Below are 22,367 nucleotides of genomic sequence, written 5' to 3'. Positions count from 1 at the left end.
TGGGAAAATGAAAGCACTTATTTATGGAAAGTTCCTGCATGTACTTATCTCAAAGAATTAAAAATTACCACCGGCTGGCGGTGGCCTCTAATTTCAGAAGTAATGCCCCCCCGCCCCCCCACCCCTGCCGGTTGCTCTCAGTATGCTCTGGTTTTCAAGCTACACCCTGACATCCTTCTGTCAATCTGAGAGGGTTCCCTTCCCTAAAGCTGAACCAGAAAGTTAAATATGGAACACTATAGAACATTCTCCACCTAACTAGCTCACAGGAGCTTGGTACTTGCATAGCAAATGATTGAATGAATCAGTGAATGAATGAATGAATGAATGAATGAATAGTGGATACATTTCATAAAAATAGTGTTTCCTAAAATGCCTGGGATAGCCTTGTCATTTCCTTCTATGATCCAGAATCAAAAGTAACATTTTCTCTGAATGGGAGTCACGTTCCTTCCCGTCGGCCCTGGCGTTTGCCTTTGACTACCTGTCTCCACACTTTGCATGAGGCAGCTTAAGTTTCTCTTCATCATTTTGCATAAATGATGCTGCAGCCAAACTCTGCCAGCTCGGCTTGCCAGCTGGGAGGACAGAAGTCTCTGGGTCTTTAGTCAGCTCAGCCCTAACATCTTTCTGCCGTGACTCAGGGATGAGGGACCCTCGCTCTATGCTAGCTTCCCCCTCAGGCCCATCTCGCTCTTTGTGGAGTATTTGTCTCACTACCCAAGCAGGGCACCTGGGGAATTCTCATTTCCACCCACACTTTCTAGAGAACACACTCAAGATTTCCAGCCTCTCTTCTACGCAGGGCAAGGAGCTTTATGCCAGGCTTCCAGGCCATCAACTGAGTAACAGACAGACATAGGTACAAGCTTATGGGATTACAAATATCAGAAAGAAGTTACAAATAGAGGGTTTGGCCTCACCCTGACCTTGAGCTTGTCTGCCGAGTGGACTGCTTACTGTATAGTGTGAATGGAGAATGTTGACCGGCTCTGAGACTGCTATCCCATCACAACTGACTTAAAGGGCTAGCAAGATGGCTCAGTGGGTTAGAGTATTGTCCTACAAGCCTGACAGCCTGAGGTCAATCCCTGCAGCCCAGGGGGAAGGAGTAAACTACAATGTTGACCTCTGACCTCCACATCCATGCCCTGGCATGGCAACACACATGGATAAAATAATTTCAAAAGAATGTAGTCTATTTTGACTTAAACATAAAACTGTAGCCTGGGATCAAGTGAGGACAGAGGTGGAGGAAGCCACAGCCATAACCTTCCCTGCTCACCCTCCCTGAAGCCCGAAAGGCCTCCATAGTTGAGACTCTTCAACTCTCAGATTAGCTGCAGGTGGGCGCTTAATGTGTTGTAAATTAGCAACATCCTGGGGGCTGGTGAGATGGCTCAGTGGGTAAGAGCTCTTCCGAAGGTCCAGAGTTCAAATCCCAGCAACCACATGGTGGCTCACAACCATCCGTAACGAGATCTGGCGCCCTCTTCTGGAGTGTCTGAAGACAGCTACAGTGTACTTACATATAATAAATAAATTAGCAACATCCTTTTCCAAAGGAGAAGCTGCAGGTCACCCTCCTGAGCCTTGGGTCCCTTGTACATCGCAAGGGAGTTTTCTGGGTTGTAGACTTGTGTGGAGAGCCGCATTCTTCTGTCCTGCTGAGGACATAAGTGTTTTCCCAAATGTGGTCACTGTGTGGTTGTGGCTGCAGATTCCAGCTGGTATGCTGTGTAGAAGAAAGCTAACGATTTTAATGTGGACTTCTGATTACACGTTGGTGCTAAGCCCTTTAGAAATTCCAGCTTTATTAAACCCATTCATAATCATGAGCAAGGGAGTCTCAGGAAATGTCCCAGATATTTTTCAAGTTCACAATTTCCGTCTCCCATCAGTAGTGCAGGTTTGAAGCACCTATTTGCTTGCCGTCAGCTACAGTCTTAGGCTCGTTTCCCCGTGGATATATTAACACAATCCTAATTCATTTGTCTAGCAATCACCCATTGTAGCTTTGGACTCAATCGCTCAATGGTGATTTAGGTAAATTTGTTAGCCGCAGATGTGCCATCTCAGGGAGCTGTTAGGGAGGAGGAGTGTCTTGAATCTCCATCCCCTCGTTCTTATTTAAATCATTTCATTTCTTCTTCTTGAGCCCTTTACTTTCTAGAAACTTTCCTGGTATGCAATGAATTTTCTAGGGCTGCCATAACAAACTACGGTGTACTAAATAGCTTAGAGAACGGAAGTTATCCTTTGGTTCTAAAGGCTGGCTGTTGGTAAGGTTGGCCTCTTCAAAGAACTGTGACGGGGAATCTGTTCTGTGACTCACCCCTAGCTTCTGTTGGCTGGTGACAAACTTCTGGCATACTTTGGCTTGTAGATACATCACCCAAGGCAGTCTCCAGCCTCATGAGAACTTCTCTGTTTATCCTTACATATCCCATCTTTTTGTAAGGACACCAGTCACACTTGGCTTGGAACTTGACCTACATCAATATGGGCTCATCTAATTAATTATATCTGTCACAACTTAGCTCCAAATAGGATCTCGGTGACTTTTGAGTTGTAGAGAAATAAAAATTGGCCATGTTTGCAAGATCCCAAATTTATGTTTTCAGGCTCTTAATTATTTATATTTTCAGATAGCCACAAAAGTAGAGGCGGATGTTGTAAAGACTCTGTACTGGTCTTGCAGCTTCAGGACTCATCAGCTTTTACAATCCGCATGCCGTCCTTCCTGCGTCTTGTGTTTCCCCCTCTGCTGAGAGGGTTAGAAAGAATCACAGATACCATATTATTTTACTTGTATAATTTTTAAAGACAGAGAAGAACAGCAGACTACACTGTCTCACCACAGTGGCAGTGAAGGGGGAGAAAGGTTAAACTGCTTCTGTTAGTCTTAAACATGTATCTGGCTTTTAACACTGCAGCTCATTAAAGGAGTCGGGGAGATTAAAAGGGAGCAGGGGGTCCTCTCTCTCTCTCTCTCTCTCTCTCTCTCTCTCATACACACACACACACACACACTCAGGCACACACACACACAAATACACACATGCACACATGCAAAATGCTAGAGACTGAACCAATGATCTGCTGAATGCTATAACATTTTCTAGCACCGGCCCTTTTAGTTTTCGTTTGTTTACTTCGAGAGAGGTCCTTGCTAGGTTTCTTTGCTTGACTCTTACCTGGTTCAGGCCTTAAACCTGTGAGTCTCTTGAGCAGCTGGGACCACAGGTCTGCACCACCGAACCTTCAGCCAGGTCTTTTCCCTGGCCTTCTCCTTCCTCTTTTCTCAGCTCCTAGATCACCCCACCCTTTCTACCACCAACCACATGTGAGTGTTCCTGGCACCCCTTCGGCTCCTTAGGGTTCTTCTTTACTGTGTAAATGCCTTGTTAGAAAATTTGCTCTGCATGCCTGGAGGCCTCTGACTTCACTGCTGGATCCACCAGCCTGACTGTCTGTCTGGGTGGTCATGAAGCATAAACCCACCCAGCCTGTCTAGGGCAGAGCCCAGGCCTAAGCCACATCGAGGATTTTCCTTCCTCTGCCTGTATAATACTCAGCTAGGTCTCAAACTCCAAGTCTGCTCTCAGCATCTGTTTGATCTCCTGCATCCACACAGCCTCCCAGAGATCAATTCCTTTACCAGGAAGCATTCTGAGCATGGAGGATCTAATTCAAAGTGGCAGCAGCCATAGTAACATGCACAGTATGGCCTTGTTCTCCAAGATCCTAAACCATACGGTTTAATAGAATGAATGAGGCAGATGACATTCTGCTAATGACAGGGCTGAATGCTCGACCTGACCAGGAGGCTGAGCGAAATTGAAGGCCACAGACCCTGACGTCTGACTTCTCAAATCTCCTCAGCCCTTTCTTGCCCCAGCCTTGTCCCAAGGTTCCCCCTTGGCTGTGGGATGGTCACACCATTGCCACATTACTGCTGGAGTCAGTAACTTTGGAGAAGCTATTTGCAGGATCCTGTCTTTCATGTCTTACATCATCCTTTAGATCCTTCAGAATACACTGCAGGTCCACGCAAGGGGTGGGGGGGGGAATTCCAAAGAGAGGATGCTCAGGAGTGCTCGGTGAAATTCTGGAAGAGGAAGAGGTGGCTGCATGGTCAGATATGGAAATATGGGGAGTTTTGGAGCCATCTGGGCATGTGTGCATGGCTGCTTAGGGCAGAGCCAATGTGCCAGCGGATGTGTGGTATTCTTTACTCAGTGTGGCACGGAGCAGCTACTGGACTTGTTTCCATACAACGTGAACGTGAATCCTACGAGAAGATTGTCTTCACCGTTACAAATCTGAAACCAATAATTTTCTTTTAAAATGCAAATATAAGTTCAATTTCCCCTTTCTTTCCCTATGCAGCTGAAAGCACGCCGTGTCTTAGAGACTTTCATTTCATTGAATTTTGAGATGACATTACCTTTCATTAATCCCTTCTAGCAAAGTTTAATTAAAACCATCACACGATGGCAACCATTTAGGGTTTGTATTTTTTCCTTTAAAGAGCTCAGGCAGGCTTGGTGGAGCAGACCTGTGGTCTCAGCTATCTGAAGGCTGATTGAAAATTCAAGGCCAACTCAAGCTGTATGTTGAGCTCAAGACTAGTCTACTCAACTCTGTGAGACCCAATCTCAAATTAAAAAAAAAAAAAAAAAAAAGAGGAGGAAGAAGGATAGAAAAAAGTAAAAAGAGTTCTGGTGGGCAATGCGGAGATGGTTCAGTGCTTAAGAACATTGGCTGTTCTTCCTGGGTTCAATTCCCAGCACCCACATGAAGGCATATACATACATGCATACATACATACATACATACATACATATAATTTAAAACATTGTAAAAGAGGGCTGAGGGCAGAGCTGAGCTCTGGAGTGCATGCTTAGCACACACGAGGCCCTGTACCACAGTGAGGTCAGAGAAGCAGGGAGGTTTGGCTACAAGCTTTGTCCTGACTGGAGCAGGACTGTTAGAGTTAGCAGGTTCTTGTTAGCAGGTTCCTTTTGGAATCCAGTGTATGTCACATCATGTTCCTCCCCCATGTTAATTTTAGATAATAAAAAATTGTTAAGCCTACATTCCATTTTACATGAATGAATTGTCTGAGTTTGAAATGATTTGGACTTGAGACAGAAAAGAAAGGAAATTATTTCTTGAAGAAATACAAAGCCATCCATGACATTATGTCCCTGTCCCCGTGACGGTCTGTATGAAGTGTGAGTGATGCATATCCCATCATGCATGTAGATCTAGTGATAAAGGTTGTTAATTGTTTGATGAAAGAGCCAGAGCCACAATTAGGAGGAGGTACTATTACTGTCATTGTCACTGAGCTTCACCGTCACACGTTCACTGGAAACATTGGGGAAAACATGTGCTGTCCCTCACAGTTGTGTGTCAGACTGGACTGTCCCCGCTCAGTTCTGGGCTGTCCCCATGATCCCACTTGGTTCTGGCGTTGGTTTCATTGGAAATTTTAAAGAATAAAAGAAATTTTTTTTCTTGATTCTAAGAATTATGAATATATATCACAAAGATCCATGTAAATGGGGCCCCAAGGCTGAATCTCTTACTGTCTATGGCTTCCTATGGCACTTACTTCATAATAATTATTATTTGTAATTTTATAAATGTTGCTCTGGGTCCAATACTCTTCTATTGTATAAAACATGTTATATCAAGGGTTTTGGTTTTTTTTTGTTTTTTTTCCACTTAAACTACCTTTACATGTGTGCGTCCGTGGCACTAAATCTATCTACAATGTTCTGGAACCATCATCACTGTCCATGTCCAGGTCGTAAAAAATAAAAACATTTTTATACAGGAGCTCTGGATTTACTACACATCAATTCCCAACTTGTTCCATCTCTAATCCATGGTAACCGTGTGTGTGTGTGTGTGTGTGTGTGTGTGCGTGTGCGTGTGTGTGTGTGTGTGTGTATTTGCAGGTGCACACATCCAGAACAGTTGGCATCAGGTGTCTGTACTACTACTACTACTTATTATGTATTTATTATCTATTTAATATATACTAAATTATTACTATTATTGAGAAGGACTTTCACCAAACCTGGGGCTTCCCATTTTGGCGAGTCTGGCTGGGTAGGGAGCCCAGAGATCCACCTGTCTCTAACCCTCTCAGCACTAGGTATGTATCAACCTGCCGGGTTAATAACCCTGGTTCTCACTTTGCCCCTGAACTATCTTCCCTGCCCTGATAACCTCTTTTCCCAGGGCCGTGTATGGTAGGCAGTGTTTTCCTTCTGTCTCTGACGAGTGGACTCACATTCTCACATTCTGTTGCACGTGTCTGAACTACATTCCTCTCTAGCACTGCACAGCTCAGGCTGCCCCCACTCCATCTCAGTTACACATCTGCTGATAGGCATCTGGGTCATTTCCACAATTTGTCAGGGAATAATGGACGTAGGTGACTTCTGGCTTTCAGTTATTTTGAGGTTATATCTAGGAATGCCATATCTGGGTCATATGGTAATTCTAGATTTAATTTTGGGGCATCTCCAAACCTTCTCCTGAGCACTTACATTACTTTACACTTCCATCCTTAGTGGACATGGGTCCTATTTCTCTGCACTCTCGTCAGCACCTGTCAGCTTTCCTCTTCTTCCTCTTCCCTTTTCTTGTCCCATTCTAAACCTTTTCTTGTCCCTCCTTCCCTCTCTCCTCCTCTCCCTCCTCCCCTCTCTCCTCTTCTCCCTCCTCCCCTCCCTCCTCCCCTCTCTCCTCCTCTCCTTCCTCCCCTCCCTCCTCTTCTCCCTCCTTTCCTTCCTCCTCTCTCTCCTCTTCTCCCTCCTCCCCTCCCTCTTCCCCTTCTTCCCTCCCTGTTTCTTTATTCCTTCCTAATGACTATGAAGTACTGGTAACAATTGTTTTTGTTTGAGTGATTCCCTTGGGCACAGGAGTAGTGCTGCAGACAGAGGGCTGTGTGTGGCTATTTTTGTGAGGCTCCTCAGGAGTATGCAGGGTTGACTAGGCAGGGCTCTGCAGCATCCTGTTCCTGTTTCAGCACTGTTGGCTCACCATATTCTTTCTAAGGTAAATCTCTCTGCATTAGTGGAGCATGGGGCAAGCCTCTGACTTGTCTTTTGCTCGGAGTCTAGGGAACGCTATCCCCAGCCAGGAGGTCCAAGATGTCTGTCTGCAAGAAGATGGCTTCGACACAGAGAGTTCACATGTCCTGGTGTGTGTCTAATGGACCGAAACTCCTCTAGTCAAGTTAATGTTTACCAGATTCATAGGCGGGATGGTGTCAGAAGGGAATGTTTCTCTCACTCTATTTGGCTTTCCATATGCTCTTTGTTGGTTTTTGATCTCCTTAAACTAAACACACATGACTGAGAACCACTTTTAATGTCAGCATGACACTCTTGCAACACACTTAAGTTTTTTTTTTTTATTTGAATATTTAAAAGGAGTCTCTGACCCCAAATTAGGCCACTGTTATTTGTTCTGTTTCTGTAATGTGCTTTTGGCAGATGGGGGCTATCCTCCTTAGTTTCCATTTACTCACACTGTGTGATATTAGCCATAGACAGGGATCCCCGAAGAGAGAGAGCATTCACCATCGCAAAGGCAGGTCATGTGGAGGAGACTCACTTCCTCAGTCCTGTGGACTGGATTCCTTTTTATGCTAATGCATCATTTGCAGTGTGGTGGGCTCTCGTCAGGGGCCATCTGTCTCTGTTGGGGAGCACAGACACCTACAGAGGGGGTTACAGGGAACTTGCTTTGTGCTCAGAGAAGGGAGAATGAAGATCTACTCTGAATCACTGTCCCTAGGCTGCAGGCTGACTCCTGGAGCCAGCAAGATGGCTCTTAGGGAAAGTGCTTGCCTGACAAGCATGAGGCTCTGAGCTTGGGTCCCAAGGCAGGTGTGGTGGTGTGCTCCTGCCATCTCAGTGATGGGAAGGAGAAGACAGCTGGACCCCTGCAGCTCACAGAACAGCTAGTCTTGCCAAATTGGGGTGCTTCTGGGTAAGCAAAAGACCTTGTCTGAAAAATTCCCAAGACAGAGAGTGAAAGAGGGTGACAGTGAACTTTGACCTCCGCATGTGTACATATGTGCATCCCCCAACACATGTCTGTCGCCTCTGATACACACACACACACACACAGACTAGAGAGACAGACAGACAAACAGACAGAGGGATAAACACACACTCTAGAGAGAGAGAGATAGAGAGACAGCACACACTGAGACAGAAACAGAGACAGAGAGATAGATACACACACACACACACACACACACACACACACACACACAGTCTGGCAGGATGACTAGTGCTTCTTCAAAGCAGATCTCTGCAGCAGGAGACTGGCCATGATTGTACCTTCACTTTCTTCAGTCTGAGTGTGGCAATCTCAAAGATACCTGTGCCTGCCAAAGTCAGAGGGCTGATAAAACTGTGCCATGTGTCAGGTACCCCAGAGCTCACCTTCTCCCAGTTCTTTTTACCCCACGTTACATTGGTCATTTGAATTCCTTTAGATTTTAAAATAAGATAGTAGCTCTCAATTTTGAACCAGAGGAAAATCTCCACTGGCCATGTCCAGGTAAGCGCAGTGCATTTATTAGGCCTGCTTCTTCTTTTCTTCTCTCTGCAACAGTCCTATGGCATCTCTGATGCTTAGATTATGTGGTCCTGAAAAACCCATATCACCTATTTAGTCTGCAGCTTGGAAGCAAAGGTCCAGGGCAGCCATCTGTGAGGTTTGGAATGTCTGGCCACTGCACACATTTTCTAGGGCAGCTTTTTCCAGACAAGTGTTGCATCCAGCCAGTCAGCCCCAATGCTCTTCTCCTTCTTGTTCCCTGTCTAGAGGTGACGGTAATGTCAAGAGGAGGGGACAACAGATCTTCTCTCCTTACTGAGGCATGGGCATACTGTTTTGGGGGAACACACATTGCTCGTTCTCTTTTGAGAAAGAGCCTCCTGTAGTCCCTTGTTGGCCTCCAATTCACTACGTAGTCCAGGATGATAGTGAACTTCTGATCTCACTGCCTTTACACCCCCTCCCTTGTATTCTGGGATTTTAAGTGAGCGCCACCATACCCTGTATGCACAGTGATGGGGCTGAACTTAGGGTATTGTGCATGCTAAGTTAAACATGCTACCAATGGAATGTTCAAAGTGCAAGGAGGCTTAAGGGGCTTTATGCCCCAGATAATTCATGCATCCATGAGAATGCTAGAAACATAGGACCTTCTGTCTGTCTCCTCTTGGAGGCATTCATTCAAATGGAAAGTGTACGTGTGAGAAATCTTAGGACAAGAGAGGCTAAGGCAGGGTGGAGGAGGAAGTCATTTGGGAGTAGGTAAGGATCTCGCTGCCTCTGACAATTTTAGAGGGCGGTAAGAGCTTGTTTCTTAGGAAAATATTTGAATTAATAATCTTTTTAAAGTGCATAATAGAAATACTTCAGCTAGTGACAGTGCACTGCTATGTAGAGATGACAGACAGCAGAGGCACACTGTTCCTCCAAAGGGACTAGATACTTACATGTGAATAGTGTTCATCTGGGCATGGAGATGGTTAGCAAAGAAAGGGGAAGATTCAAGCATTGGAACAAATTAAGTAAGAAATCAAAATGCTTGTTTACCCCCCAAAGTTCACCTTCATCAGAAATCACAATGAGGCCACAATGCCCTGCAACACTTTCCTTTAGTAAGTGATTCTTCTGCTAATTTCAATAAATAAAACATACTTTTGTGCCAGGTGTGGAGGGGTGAGCAGATTCACTTGGGTCTCCCCACTGCTGTTTTATTAACTATTGTTGGAGAATTTCCAATCAAGATGCCTTTGGCAGAAGCACGTGGAGGGGACTTGCATGCACTCAAGACCCGGAGGAACTCAGCACTGCCCTCTGATTGCACCAGCACTGCCTGCACACTTAGCTCCTCCAGCTCTCTCCAGAGAAGCCCACACCCATGTCGTCTCGTTCTTAGGAGTTGCCTCTTTATCGACCTCTGAGGCCAGATCCGTGTAAAAAATCTCAACAAACACCAACTTGGCCTTCATTTGTCCTACTATGCTCTTCTGTGGAAAGTCATGAATCCTGACTTATGTGAGCTGCAATCTCATAAACAACTTTCCAGGCGGCTACTGGTAGCAGCAAGGACCTGAGTAGTCTCCTCTTGTCCCACTGCTCTTGATGCTGACAGTGGACATGATACTCTAAGAGTAATCTAGTCTGTGGCATTAAGCACATGAAACCTGGCTGTGCTGTGTAGTAGGTGGGTGACCTTAGGCAAGGCCCTCCATTGTCCATCAGTCTTTCCATCTGTCCCCCTGCGGGTTTCCCTGACTCCCTCTCTCTCCCATTCATGAAGATTCATTGTGTGCTTAAAGCTGACTATACATCCACACAATGTTTTCCCATCTTGAACAGAGGATTTTGAGGCATATTTCATAGTGTGGATATAAAGCTTCCATATGATAATACACATGAAGGAACAAATGCCCGTTCACAGCAGGCTGCCTTTTAAATGGTATCCTGTGGTCAATCAGCAGGTCTAGTCACACTTCTGCAATTCTTCATCTTAGCAGCCTAAGTAATAAGAGGTGGTTGCTTCTATCCCTAGACTACCTAGAAGACTCCTAGCTATGCTTTAGTTGATATCCTCAACATATCACGTTGGATTTTTTCTAACACCAATGCTTGTGCCTCTGACATATCGCTTTCACACACATTCCTCTTTATTCGAGCTCTTTTGATGGTTTCCAAGGGACAGGAAAAGATTCTGAATTTCTTCCCAGCCACTCCTGACTCTCTAAGAATCCTTAGCACTTGGCTCAGTATGTGAATTCTCTGGGGATTTCGGCAAACCTTCGGTCTTCTGTCACTGGCTGAAGTGACTCCGACTCCTCCTCCTCATCTCCTTCAGCGACTCATACAAAGGCGGGAGGTTGTGCGATCCTCTGTAGGAGAAGAAAAGAGTGCATGAGTGAAGGATCAGAGTGCTCTAACCTTCTCTGCACTGTGTCTTAGTTCCCTTCTGCTGCTGTAACAAAATCCCCGCCCTCCTCCACTGGATAGTATATAAATAACTCACTGCTCCGGATGATGAAAACCCAAGGTCATGGTGCTGGACTGGCAAGCACCTTTTGGCTGTTTGCTCCAGAGGGGAGGAAAGCAGTGATCCACATGAGGGAAGGTCTTGAAGAGTCTAAGAGACGAAAGGGCAGGACCACACCCTTCTTACTTTATATACTTATCCGTCGTGTGTATGTGTGTGCACATGTGTGTGGGCATGCGTGCACACTTCAGGGTGCGGATTTGGAAGTAAGAGGACATCTTGCTGGGGTCGGTTGGATTCTTTCACCATATCAATCTCTGAGACCTAAACGGAGACAGTCAGGTTTTGAGGCAGGCACTTTTACCTTCTGAGCCATCTCCCCTGCCTTGAACTTGCCCTTTTATAATGGTATAAGTCTTACTTACAGGGGACAAATTTTTATTGCTCAGTCACTTTCCTGGGGTCCCTTCTCCACATCTCATCACTAGAGTGGCAGCCAGATTTTATCAGTGTGTGTTTTGGTGGGAACATACATGCAAACTGTGAAATGTAGTGAAACCTCGTGACTTCCAGAATACTTAAGGTAGGCAGCATCTCACTTCTCTAACATCATTAGATCATCTCACTTCTCTAACATCATTAGATCATCTCACTTCTCTAACATCATTAGATCATCTNACTTCTCTAACATCATTAGATCATCTCACTTCTCTAACATCATTAGATCATCTCACTTCTCTAACATCATTAGATCCTCATTAGTCAACGCAGAACAGCAGTAGAGGGCGCTTTGAGAGCTCCGCTCTAAGCTCGGGAGAACGGACTAAGATCACTTTTGTATCCTCTGTATTACACCATCCATCCGCAAAGACTGCTTGGGGATTAAACATTCATTCCTAATAATTAAATTATTCTATTGCTCCATCTTCAGGGTTAGTTATCGAATTGGCACTGGGCTTAGAAAAGTCGCTTAATAATTTTGTTAGATATGCAAAGGTTCTTGGGGACAGCCTCTGTCAAAGACAGTGCAAAGAAGTGTTCGATTGCATCCAACTGATTTTCAAAGGGGTATTTGCTATAGATTGAGTTAGTGTAGTTTTTTTAAAAAAAAAATTTTATTTTATGTGTATCAGTGCTTTGCCTGTACATAATGTCTATGTACCACACATGTGTAAGTGCCCACGGAGGCTAAAAGTATGTGTCAGGTCCTCTGGAATTAGAGTCATAGATGGTTTGTGAGCTGACCCATGGGTGCTATAGATGGAACCTGGGTCTTCTAACTCCACTCAGGATAGTTCTGGATTATTTATCATCAGCTATTCCTTTTCTAGTTATTTCTTTAACCTGAAGTATGTGTACAATATTTGTATGCATATGCACATGTATACATATATGTGCTTGTGTGTCTGTATAAATGTGCAGAAGGATAAGAAAGTGAAAACATGTTGAATTTGTAACCCTGGGTTATATACATTGAGGAAGCATCTCATAAGCTTTGGATCTTCTCTCTCCCCAGCTTTAGAGTTGAGAAGTTTTCCTGAGCATTTTATGGAATTATCTGCAAGCATAATCGAATTAAAACGTTGCTGATTTTTGAGTGAAATGCCTTAGTGTTGCAGTGAGATTCTGTCTGTCTCGAAACCAAAATGACTTCTCACCATATGGCATATTAAATATAAACCCTTCTGAGTTTCTTTTTCTTTTCTCTCCTCAGTTTGCTGTTTTGTGGTTCATAAGAGGTGCCATGAGTTCGTCACTTTCTCTTGTCCCGGTGCGGACAAGGGACCCGACACTGATGTAAGTAATCTGAAAACTCCCACTTGATGTTGACTCGAATGTCTGAGGTTATTTATTTGTTTACAGCCTATACAGCCATTGTTCTGGAACATGCTATTAATAAAGAGACATCTCAGTTTTCTCACTTCGTCTCGTAATAACGAATACGTCCATCATTCTTCTCAGCTGTGCGCTATTTCACAGACATAGCCTCAGAGGAAAATCATTAGCTTGTATCCATCCCGCCCCTCCCACCCCCCAATTTAAAGTAACAACTCTATGGTTACAGTTTACAATGGGCGAGGGCCAGCCTTGGTTTATCTTTGAAAGTTTGTAATTACTACAATAGTCAGCAATCTGTCCTGAGCATTGTAACAAACTGCCCCTAGCTGCAAGGAGAGAACACATTTTCACTGAGTGTCATAAATGCCTGTATTGAAGGGATGCTGTGGGCAGCTCTTTCGCTGACCACAATCTCTGAGATGGCCAGTAATTTTATTTCACTTATTTATGTCCTCATTCTCCCTGTTTGTATTGACCGTGTCAGATTCATCTCTTCTTACCAAAATACAAGACCTGCAGAGGACACTGAGGGCACAGTGAAAAGTGAAGTACTGGTGTTTGAGCTGTGTTGGTGGAAAGACATTCGGTGCCATGTGAATAAAAACGTTTTAACTAAAAGGGGGGGCATTTCTAGCCTGAATTACTCACACTATATCAGTTTGATTATTTATCCTTACGTTTGGCCTTCCCACAATTCCCACCTATGACACCTACTCCTACAAGGAAACTGGTTCAAAGAGGCTTCTCAGAGAAACTGGACATTTCTCAGAAGGTGACATTTTCACAATGGGCAATGAAGAATTCAGATGTGCCTTGTTATAACCTGTGTAGTAAAGAAATATACCTTTGATGGTTTGATTAAGGGGTTGGTAGAGACAGCCTTGATGGATGCTTGGGGCTTAGAGTGACTGGCAAGCGGACACCTCATGTCTCTGTGTTTTATCACTTTGTGTATGAGGCAGCTCCAGTCCATGAAAAGTTGACTGCCTTGCTTATGTGCGGCCAAAACTAGTGTCCTTCCCTCTCCTAACTCAGTTTTCCATATTTTTCTTCTTTCTAAACTATATCTCCTTATAGGACATTTTAAAGATAAAACAAGACCAAAAGTGATATACCAACTTCTCCCTTCTTTAATTAACACAAACTAATTATATGCAATAATGGGTTTCATGTTGATATCTTCATGCATGGATAAATTGGACATATTCTACTCCCAATTCCCTCTCATACCCTCCTACCTCACCGATCACTTTTCTCTTCCCAGTCTACCTTCTACTTCTGTGCCTTGGTTTGGTTTGATTTGTTTGGTGACCCAGTGAATTCAACCCAGGTTACTTTTACACAAACATAGGTGAGGGGTTATTACAGAAGTGTAAACAAGTGTTAGGTGGCTATGCCACCAAAGAAAATGTCTCCCCTCCCCTGGCAGCCATTAACTGCCAGTGGCTCCTCAGAGCCCCTCTTCCATCTGTGATGGACTGTCGATGGGTCATATCTTGTGTAGTCTATGGAGGTAATCACAGCTCATGTGAGTTCACGAGTACAGTGGGCATCACTTGCCAGAGGACCACAGTCCATAACATTCCTCCTCGTGTTCTCCCTGCTTCTCCAGTGTTCCCTGGTAGGCGTGATGTACATGCCCACTCAGGACTAGGCGTGACTAACCAGCTACAAATCTCTGCAATAACTAACTCCCACTGCTTCTCTAACTGAAAGCTTTCTGACCAAAGATTGGAGCAGCACCAACCTGTGGACATAAACCATGAATACAACTTGATGCATCTGTTTAGCAGAATAACAATATTTGTTTCCTCGATAGGGTCTATGACCACTACAACCATAGACTTTCTGTCAGGTTTACAATACCAGGCATCAGTTCCCTCTGAGGCAAGAAAAGCCCTCAAATCCAGTCAGAAAAATCATAAAGTGCTTGGTTACCTCTATGGAAGCTATGTCACTGTTGTACCAGGGGGTATATAGCCTGGCAAGACAGGAGTGTCCCACACAAGGTTCACAGTTGGCTATGGACTTTGATGGCATTTCTCTCTCAACATCCTGCGTAGCACCTTTCAGCATCATACAAGGTAGCAGCCAGCAGGAGGAACACTTCTGGCTCCGTTCCAGTCAACGCTGTGGCATCTTCTATGGCAGGTCTTACCATCTAATTCTGGTGATCGACCAAGAGCGGTGGCAGGAACTTGCATTGTTTGGGGCTTGGGGCGCCCAGAGGCCTCCCTGACAAAGCAATCATAAAAAGGGTATCCTACTGAATAATCTGTCTTCTGGGGGTGGTTTTACCTCTGTTCACAGCCTGATCCTTAACTCTTGTGCTTTAATTAACTTGCAAAACGGTCAGATTCCCTTGTCGCTTTTTTACGCATCCTTATTTTGGGGTGATCTTCCTCCATCCATATTCCATCACTCCTAAGGCTTCCTACCCCCAAGATCGACCACTTCATTCTCCCAACAAGCTGTTCTACTGCCCAACTCCTCTGTTCCCCTTCCTCCCATGGCTCCCTTCTAGCTTCCTGGCTTCAATACACATCCACTCCCACATAGACACACATATATAAGAATTGGAAACGAGGACCCACATAGGAGAGAGAACATGTGGTGTTTGTCTTTCTGCGCCTGGGCTTTCTTACCAACTTTCCTAAAAAGCTGACATCCTGTCGTCCATGTTTTGAAGTCCTCTCAGAGCAGCACGTTTCAGTCCCTTCCCTTCCGTGCTCAGACTCCCATCTTCTTCCTGTTCGATCCTTCCTTGTCTCTTTACTCTCCTCTCTCTCCCTGCCGCGTCCAGAACCGGAAGCTACAGGTAGGTTACAGGAGCACAGATCGCCCTTCTCAGCCTTTTCCTGCATTTTCAGTTAAGTATCAATTATTGAAAATCTATAATGAACCAAAATGTGTCTTGCATCTTGAGGTGCAACAATTAACACATATCTAACTGTCTGTTCAGCCATTGTTGTGCGTTGTTCTGGGGGAAAGTGAGCCTCTTATCCTGTTTGGTTTGGTCCTGGAAACCTGACCTGGGAAACTTGGAAATGAAGAGGCCAACAGACACACACACAGAAAAGCTGGTGCTGGGTGGGCCGGGCTCACCCTTTTGGAGACCACCTACTACATAGCCCAAAAACTCAGTGCATATGCAATACCAGGAGGAGGAATATAAACTGGTCTCTGTGGAAGATCTCTGTAAGGGAGCAGCCTCAGGTTGCAGTCATCCTGGAGGAGGAAGATGTGGCTCCTACATTTGGCATGTATACTGTTCAATCTTTTGTACACACTCATATGTGGATCAGAGAAAGGCTTTGCCATGCTTCTGGGCCTCACCCAGGGAAGGTGTTGCCCTTTCCATGGACCTGAGGCAGTAAGGTCCTTAACATGGCCATGTTCACACCAACAATGCACATGCTCACTCAAGATCTCATCCACGCCCCTCAGAAATGGACATTTAAAAGTCACTGATTAAAATGGGACATCTGGCCGGGTGGTGGTGGCGCACGCCTTTAATCCCAGCACTTGGGAGGCAGAGGCAAGAGGATTTCTGAGTTCGAGGCCAGCCTGGTCTACAAAGTGAGTGCCAGGACAGCTAGGACTACACAGAGAAACCCTGTCTTGAAAAAAAAAAAAAAAAAAAAAAAAAAAAAAAAAAGGGGACATCTGCACACTGAATAGTATCCTTAAATAACCTATTCTAAGTGGCCATGGAAGAATTCCTCGATGAAACTGAATTTAAACTGAGTTTCAACAGTGGGCAGAAAACAGTCGTGTGTGTGTGTGTGTGTGTGTGTGTGTGTGTATGTGCTGTTGAAGGAACTGTTTTAAACAAAGGGAAAGCAGGTAGGGAAGCCAAGATGTAGGTAGGAGCTGAATCTGTGAGGGCTGGAGAAAGCTGAGCATCAGGTGTCTCGCTAGGGATTTGGAATACAATCTCAGAAGTGATGGAGACCCAGGGAAAGTTTTAAGTGAGAAGTGATGTAACACCACAGAGCATCTGTTGAAGGTTACTCTGGTCTCCTTTTAGGAGACGCATTGGGTCAGAAGTGGGTCACTGTACTGCTGGAAAATGGGAAGACATATCAACAGCTGGGGAGGCACCAGCTCTCTAGAGAACTAAGACAGTGCTTTGGTGGAGTTAGAATCAGTGGAGATAGGAGGAGGGAACACATTCAAGGATTATTTGAGAACCACGTAAGTAACCTTTGGTCTTTATGAGGTCATGGAGATGGAGATACTAAGAATGAGTCTCAGGTTTCTGACTGAAATTCATGGATGGATGAAGGCACTGTAGGGCTGTGAAGACGCTGCAAGGAGAGCGTGTATTTGAGGGAGCACAGTGGGTTCAGTTTGGGTCCATTGAGCTTCAGAAGTCTGACCCTGAGAAGACAGTTGTGTGGGAACCAAGTGTGAATGGAGGTCAGAAGGGAGTGTGTCCAGGAGACACAGATTTCATGATTTTGTTAAGACTGAGGAACTGATCCTGTGGCCTAGAAAGAGGATATAGAGAGGGATTAAAGGCATTTAGATTCTAGGACAGAGCTCTAAGGAACTCTATCCCATTGATGAGAGAGGAAGACCAGGGAGGGAGACCAAGAAGGAACAGCTAGAGATATAGGAGGAAGAAGGCCAGGGGGGCGGGAGGGGGGGCTTTTGCATGTGTTAGTCACTTCTTGCAGGGTCTGCATGCCAATTCTTTGATCCTGTTTGCATTGGTTATGCAGACTCTAACGATCTGTATTTAACACAAATAATCAGTGCACAGTGTCCCACAGTTTGCATGAGAATGTCTCGGCTTAGATCACAGGTCCATTGGTGCACACTAGTTTTCAGCAGTCTCTCCATACTCAGGACGCTTTCCTGTTTGGATGCTCAGCCCATGGTCAACCCTGCTCCTGGATCCCAGAACCAGGCAGAAAAGCCTCTGTGAGCAGCTGCTTGGCATGGGATGCAATGGGAACACATGTGGCCTGGTGACCAGCTAAGTTCTGCTCCTATGCCATTTGCAGTGAGTGTACCAATTTCCTGCAGGCATGGGGCTTCCCATCCTTAAAGGTGATGCTAAGGGGATGACTTGTTTCAATATAAGGAAGAAAAAATGGTTCATGAGACATACGAAGATATAAGGACTCAGCTATCCCTGCGTGTCTAACTCACAGAGGATTTTGTATACTGTTTCAAGAACATCTGTCCCTCCTGTTTGGAGCTCAGAGACCCATGACTTTGGGCTTTCTTCAGCCAGGGCACATGACATGTCATCCCTCTGTATCCTTGGTGGTCATTGTACAAATCTGAAGAAGTCTTAGAAAACCACAAGATGGTCACACTGAGCCACACAAGCAAGGTGTTAGAAAAGCATTCTGGATAGAGAACTGCCCTGTATAGTTGGCTGGTTTGGCTAGACTGGCTTGCAGTGACCTCCAGGGATCTGCATGTCTCTGCCCTCTAGCTTAATGACAATACTGGAATTTTGGTTTTCTTTAAAAAAAATAAACACAGAGAGAAATATTATAATAATATTGTTTCATTTTAAACCCAGGTATGGAATATGGAGCTGCTTCAGATTGTCCACAGCATCTGACCATGATTTGCCTCATGCACTAGCAGGGATGTGACTTTGCCAGCTGCAGATACTTTCTGTGATTGTGGGATGTTTGGAATTCTGTCAAGTTTTCAGAGGATATATAAATGCTAGGGTCCCAAAAGCAGGGTGGGACTGGCTGGTGGTTGGTTGCTATTGGTTGTTGGTGGTCATGGTTTGTTAAGTGGTCAGGTGCAAAAGAAGAAACAACAAGAAGAAATTAAATATCCTGATGTTGAAGATCAAACTTGCCCCAAGGAACTCAATGCCCCTAATTAGCGGGAAGTGGTCTAACAATAATGTCACTCTTTTCCCCCCTATGCTTTTTTCTCTCCTATCTAGTGTAGGGGGTTGAAAGGGTGGAAGAAAAGGGGTAGAGAAGAGTGGAAGAAAGAGCCCACAAAATAGCTAAAGTCCAGCTACACGTAGCCTACCTCAACACAGGGATTACAGCTACATGCCACTGTGCCCCTTACACAGGTGCTGGGGATCCAAACACAGGTCCACAGGCTTGTGCAGCGAACACTTTAACCGTTAAGCCATCTCCCCATCTCATATGCTTTTCTGAATACATTTCGAAGACACAGAACTACAGAGCTGGAAGGGTTTTTAGAGATCAGTCTAGGTTAATCTTGTTTTGTAGTAAGGATACTGAGGCATATTAGAGAAAGTAAAAAAATGTCCTGGGTACCATTGTATGCTGTTTGTTGTGCATCTAATGGGTTTGTGATTGGCTCCTTCAAAGAGTGAGCCCTAAAGGGAAAGGAAGAGGAGCCGATGAATGTGTGGCGTGCGCTGTCAGTGGAGAAGGTTGGCAATTCTAATCAAGTACTTACAAAAGTGCCAAAGGGAAATGTCCATTGCAAGAATGGGTGGATAGGGGAAGATGAGGTAGAATTTATGATAAAAAGCTGCTCTGAGCATTTTTCCCTTAGAAAATTTTAAAATGTTAAATGGTGAATTCAATGAAATAGCGAATTCTTCACTACATGAAGAAACCAGCAGTGTTTATGTGCTGCTTGCTAATGCCTCCAATGAGCTCCACTCCAAGGGAGTCAGAGAAGTCAGAGATCTCATAAAATCCACAGATACTGGACCTGCCCGGCCCCGCCATCTTCAAGAATAAGGGGTCAGATAAGCCCTGGAGAAGACGCCAGCTGTGCCCAGATGGCAGCAGCCTGTGGAAGTGTGTTCTGAGTTCTTCTGAACAGAGGCACTCCTTGGGCTCAAGAAACTACCATAGTTGAAAGTCTGCATTCATTTTGGGTATCTGAAGAAAGACAGGGCTTCATGTTTCAATAAAAGGACCCTTGAAGATTCTCAGGTCAATTTCTCAGCCTCTCATTCTCTCTGAAGGAGGGATGTGCCATTGCCCAGCACTTGTTCAAAGCATAGAGGGAGAAAAGAGGCAAGCATTTCTTTGAGTCTAGGAGCAACCCCGTACCATCCAAGTAAAGGAAAAAAAGAATGTAGAAGGTACCTAACGACCTCATGCTTAGTTACTAGGGCTGTGGATTTTCAGAGTAAGGAGCCCCCATCTGGAAAGTAACAATATTGGGGTGCATGGCTCAGAAAATAGGCAGGACTGGAAGGCCACTAAGCTCTGGGCATGCAGCCTGAGATTGCAGCTAGGGTTCTGCCCACCATCCCCACATCTAAAGTTTTGTGAGATAGCAGCCTAACACATTTTTTAAAAATGGTCCTTGCATAAAAATATTTTTCACCTCCCCCCACTGACTCAGAGGTGGTTGGGGACCCAGACTGGCTGCAGAGGGAATAAGACCTCATTTTACTTTGTGTCAGGGACAGTGAATGTGACTTTGCTCTGTGGAGGAACCACTCGAATTGTTCTGTCTTCAGCTCCATGAACCCTATTCTCTAACAGGGTTCTTTTCCTTGTTCTGGCCACGAGGAGGTCAGGTGGGTAGGAAGGGTTACAATGGGTCCAATGGCCGACTGATCTAAAGACCATCCTCTCACTTCTTAAGAGTGTATCCACTAGCGTAGCTCACCAGCTCTCAGGCCTTCTGTCTGCAGTCCCTTCCTATTCTTAGAATGTCTCTATTAATCTTCAGTTATGCCTGTTTGCAAAGCTCACCCTGCCAGAGGGGAGGTGGGGCATTCCAGTCTGTCAGTATACATGCACACATATGTGAAAAATATGTATGTGTAGACAGACATACACACACACACACACACATATATACATACACACACACACACACTGGTGTATGTATGTGTGTATATGTATATATGTATGTATGTGTATTTGTGTGTGTATGTATGTGAGTGTGTGATATGTATGTGTACTCATATATTATCACTTTCAGTCATCTTCTGCTCTCTGTCTCTATATCTTAAACGAGAGCAAAGCTGTGGAACATTTTCACAGAGTCCTCACAGCATTAATGATGCCCTCAACACTGTCATGCATAGCCTTCTCTTAACTCTGTAGATTCAGGTGGATAAACACCATCCTATATGCCATTTATAAAGAATAGGTGTGCGTCTATAATCCCTGACTTGCTCATGCTGTACATTGGATGTAGGTATATTTGACAGGATGGTGCCTATTAAGAGGCCTCCCCATTATCTGTCAGGCTCATGCTTGCCTTGTATTTCTGATGCGCTTAGCTGCGCTATTTGGATGGGCCTTTGCCAGTGGCATATACTGTTTGGGGAGACTGTTCACAGCATATCTTATGCACTTTGTACCTGAACAGCACCACTGAACAGGATTCAGGTGAATTCCTGGTCATGTCTGTACCTCAACTGGAAGGGAGTCAGCCAAAATGCTTACTTTACCGAAGCCCGGTGTTTGCCAGTACGTCTGGAAGGACACCCAAGGAAGGAGTTAGCTAACTTGTGAATATGACTTGTCCAGAATGGGTAGATCTCCAAGTCTGAGAATTTATAAAGTTTGTCTCATTCAAAGATCTGAGAGCAATTGATACCTGTCAACACTGAGAAGCAGCCATGGATGCCAGGGTGCAAATGATAGCCGAACAGAAGCAGAACCCCACAGCAGCTAGTCGCTGGCCGTGGGTAGGAGTCTGAGTCGTCATTGCTTTACTGTGACCATGAGTTCAGCACTATGTCTTAGAAACCATTGCAAGAAAAAAAAAAAGAAAGAAAGAAAAAAAGAAAGAGAGAAAGAAAGAAATACCGCTGATGTTGCTTAAAATTTCACGTTTCAGAGATTCACCTAAGATAAAACAGAGCATTTAAAATAAATCTAGAGACAAATTGAATTAGTGGATTTTATAATTTTCTTTCAAGTGTGTTTTTACATTTAATACAGACACAAATAGATGGCTTATTTTGAGCAAAGCCAGTTTTACTCCAACACTTTTATTTTTAATTCTTGGGCTGATAAAGACAAGGGAGATACGTGTAAGATCCAGGCACAATGGAGTTGGGGTGAAATCTCCCAGAGTGCACTGCTCCTTGCCCACGCTGTTGAACCCTTCCTCAACCTTAGGCTTTTGGGTTTTTGGTTTTTTGGTTTTTTGTTCGTTTGTTTTTTATTTGTTTGTTTGCTTATAGACAGGGGGCTCCAGCTTGGTGGTCTTTGAAGTCGATTCTGTCCCTGAATACCATCCCATTATTACCTGAAGCATACAGAGCTGGAGAACCCCTGACCTCACAAAGTGGGGCTATCTCCACTGCAAGGATGAGCGGGACAGTAGGGACAGTGGCTCCATACACTGTGAGGGATACCAGCCATGCAGGGGAAGAAATACTGGGCTATTGAGTTAGGGGTGGGAGGTGATGTATAGTCTCTGGGACAATTCAGGGACTCCATGGAGATAGCGTCATGTGAAGACAGGCTGTTTGTTTGGTTTGGTTTTCCTTTTTTTTTTTTTTTTTTTTTTTTTTTTT

General features: G+C 44.7%; 1 protein-coding gene across 1 annotated transcript in view; it reads left to right on the top strand.

The window, feature by feature from the left end:
* The window catches only part of Prkca (protein kinase C alpha), a 411,286-nt gene that overhangs the window by 140,876 nt on the left and 248,043 nt on the right, over nt 1–22,367 (top strand). Inside the window, exon 3 of the mRNA XM_021175668.2 lies at nt 12,777–12,859. Coding sequence (XP_021031327.1) covers nt 12,777–12,859 — 83 coding nt within the window. The remainder of the gene's footprint in view (nt 1–12,776; nt 12,860–22,367) is intronic.

Source organism: Mus caroli, chromosome 11 (genome assembly GCF_900094665.2).
Source record: "Mus caroli chromosome 11, CAROLI_EIJ_v1.1, whole genome shotgun sequence".
Taxonomy (NCBI): domain Eukaryota; kingdom Metazoa; phylum Chordata; class Mammalia; order Rodentia; family Muridae; genus Mus; species Mus caroli.
This window is presented reverse-complemented; position numbering and strand designations above follow the sequence as displayed.